This window comes from Brassica oleracea, unplaced genomic scaffold (assembly GCF_000695525.1).
Source record: "Brassica oleracea var. oleracea cultivar TO1000 unplaced genomic scaffold, BOL UnpScaffold00434, whole genome shotgun sequence".
NCBI classification, from domain to species: Eukaryota; Viridiplantae; Streptophyta; class Magnoliopsida; order Brassicales; family Brassicaceae; genus Brassica; species Brassica oleracea.
In genome coordinates, this window is record NW_013617417.1 from 302,081 (window position 1) to 304,977 (window position 2,897).

A 2,897-nucleotide genomic window follows, 5' to 3' on the forward strand; every position below is an offset into this window, starting at 1 on the left:
AACCGAACCGAACTTGATTTAAAATTAATACTAAACACAAACTAAAATTGATTAAGTACTCAAATGGATCTAAAGGTTTAATATCCGGATAACCAAATCCAAATCTGATCCAAACTGAAATATTTTGGATACCGAAAATATTTAAAACATAATTATATATTTAAATATATTAGTTATTTTTAATTATATATCTATTAGATATTCATTAATATGAAAATATATAAAATAACAAAATATGTTCAAAATACTTAAACTATATATTTTTCTCCATCTAAATATTTAAAATGGACTATTTTTATGTAAATTTAAGTATTTAGTCTGAAATTATTTAATTTTTATGTTTTATATTAATTTTGTTTTCGGATTTTGAGGATAAAATATATTTGGATTTTTGTTAAAAAAATAAATAACTAAAATAGGTACCCGAACTTGAATTTGAACCAAATCTACAATGATTCAACCCAAATCCAATCCAATTTCAAATATCTAAATCATATTTAAATTTCTAACTCTAAAAATCCAAATCTATTGACTAAATTTGAACGGATATCTGAATGTGTATCCCTTAAAAAAGCTATACGACAAATCTCTTACTACAGCGTAAAATACATAATCTAATCAATTATTTTCACTTTGTGTTGATTAATTTAGAACCTAAGTGTTTACTTATGTCATTTGTTTTTCTCAATTAGGATTCATAAATATACCGCAACTCATGTCTACTATATATATCAAAACAAACATTAAAGTATTTTCAAAGATGAGAAGATGATATCATAATGCATGAACGCAAAAATCAGAAATCCAGATATCCTAAAGTTTCTTTGGGCTCTACAAAAGAAAATATTACATATTATACCATTGTATTTCTCTGTTTCACATACTCTTCTTTCCCTCTGGGCTATGGCCGATAGACTCCAACTGGTTCCTGAGATTCTGATTATCCTCAAGCAGCCTATCATACTCCATCAGAAACCCATCAGCTGATTTTCTCAGAGCCTCTGTTTCAGCTTGTGCACTTTTCAGTTCTTTGCCTTTGCTTTCACTTTCAGATTCTAATTTCTTGATCTTCGCCTTCAACACTGCGATTTCTCCTCCAAGCGCTTTAACTTCTTCCCCATTCGTGTTTTTGCCATCCTCGAAACTTCTGTTCTGTTTCTTTGCGGTCTCCATTGTCTTCCTCAGCAACCGCAATTCTCTTATGTAATGGTGTAGTCGATCAATCATTAGCGAAAGAAACAGCACAAACCCTGAATTGTAAAATGTTCAGTAACAATAAAAAAAAAAAGAAACTAGCCAGCCCCAAGCAAATGAGATCTCATCCTTTTGAAAGCTGATGTCAACTCATATTGATCATGATATTCACTAACTACACTCCTCAACACCCAAACAAATCCTCTGTGCACAGATACTGATTGTCTGATTGATAAAACGCTTAATAACCATATTGGTTTAACCAAAGTAAAATAGATTGGTATGTGAATGTTAAAGATTACAATACACCCATTAAAGCAGATCCTCCTCCTTGATCACTATAATTATATCAAGAAACCAATTTCAAATTGTTGGATCAGCGCCACAGAGATAGATTGTTACGTGTTCCAATCGATTAGTCAAATCAGTTCCTCTCTAAAAGAGTCAACAATCGTATCTAAGAAACTAACTTTTACTGATTTTAAGAGATCGAAGCTAACTTACCCATAAGAGAAGCTTCGAGAAGATGCTTGGAAGCGAGGACCTGATCAGTAGGATTGAGAACGGCACCATCCTCGGATCGGCGCTGGATACTAAGCAAGCTGTAGACGCTGGACATAAGAACGACGAAGACGGTGGCGCCGATTGTTTTGACGACGACGGGGCCGCGGCCGCGTTTGATGCGATCGAAGGTGAGGATGATGAGCTTCCGGAGAGGCGTCTTGAAGAGGAGAAGGAGGATCAACGCCATCTCGGCGAAGATCACCGAGTAAAGGAGCTGGATCATCGTTGTCGGTGTGAGTAAACCCTAGTTCGGAGAGAAATCACGAGAACGTGTTGTTGTTGAATCAAATAAGCAACAAAGACCTTTTTACTAGAGTTAATAGCCTTTAAATTTTATGTTGGGGCTATAAATGCCACGTCCTTTCTTATTAATCTTTCTCGCTAATATTCGAGGCTTACCGGGTTGCTGATTCTAGATGTCTCGCTTTACTTTTTCTTGAACCGGTGTTTTTGCCATGTGCTGTCCACGTGGTCTTGCTTCCGTCGGTCTGACCGACTCGGTCATAATTATCTTCTTTGTGCTGAGCTGGTTAGCTTGAATAGCAAAATACAACAAATCATAGTTTTTATACGGTTCTCTCCATGTTTTATGAAAGGTTGTCAAGTATCTCTTTCGATGATCAAATAGAACGTAATTCTTTTATACAGAATTATGTATAATAGATTCGTCTACTAATCGGATACATGCAATAAAACAACAAAGCATAACAGAAAAGCATTTAAGTTAGGTTCGCTAGACTAAGACCACCTAAAACTAATTTCCCTAAAAATAATCGGATGTACTTATGTAGAGCATGTGGAATCTAAGAAATCGTGAATAAAAGACTAATTGTTCTGTCTAAACTCTAAACCTTTGTTTACATAGTACTATCTAGGTTGGCCGTCTCCTTGTAGATTTGAACTTATCAACTTTCCATTCTTGGATTCTTTCTTTTCTCTAAGATTCACGTTTATTTTGTTCAAAAGTTTTCATTTTCTCGTTTTTATTCATTCTTCCTCTCCGAGCAAATATACCATCAATTATTTAAGTTTCGTTACAATTTTCATTATCACGGGCTGTTTTTTTAAGGTTATTGCTGGCCATTTTATGATTTAGGCCGTTTTATGATTTATGTCATTTTAAAAAAAATTTTGCTGTT

General features: G+C 34.1%; 1 protein-coding gene across 1 annotated transcript; it reads right to left on the reverse strand.

The window, feature by feature from the left end:
• Positions 1 to 702: 702 nt before the first annotated feature.
• On the reverse strand, positions 703 to 2,097 carry LOC106319630. The gene is made up of 2 exons (XM_013758012.1): positions 1,699 to 2,097; positions 703 to 1,250 (listed from the first exon to the last, which is right to left on the reverse strand). Exons 1-2 carry the CDS (start codon positions 1,979 to 1,981, stop codon positions 877 to 879), a joined length of 657 nt encoding a protein of 218 aa, XP_013613466.1. The 5' UTR covers positions 1,982 to 2,097; the 3' UTR covers positions 703 to 876.
• Positions 2,098 to 2,897: the final 800 nt, after the last annotated feature.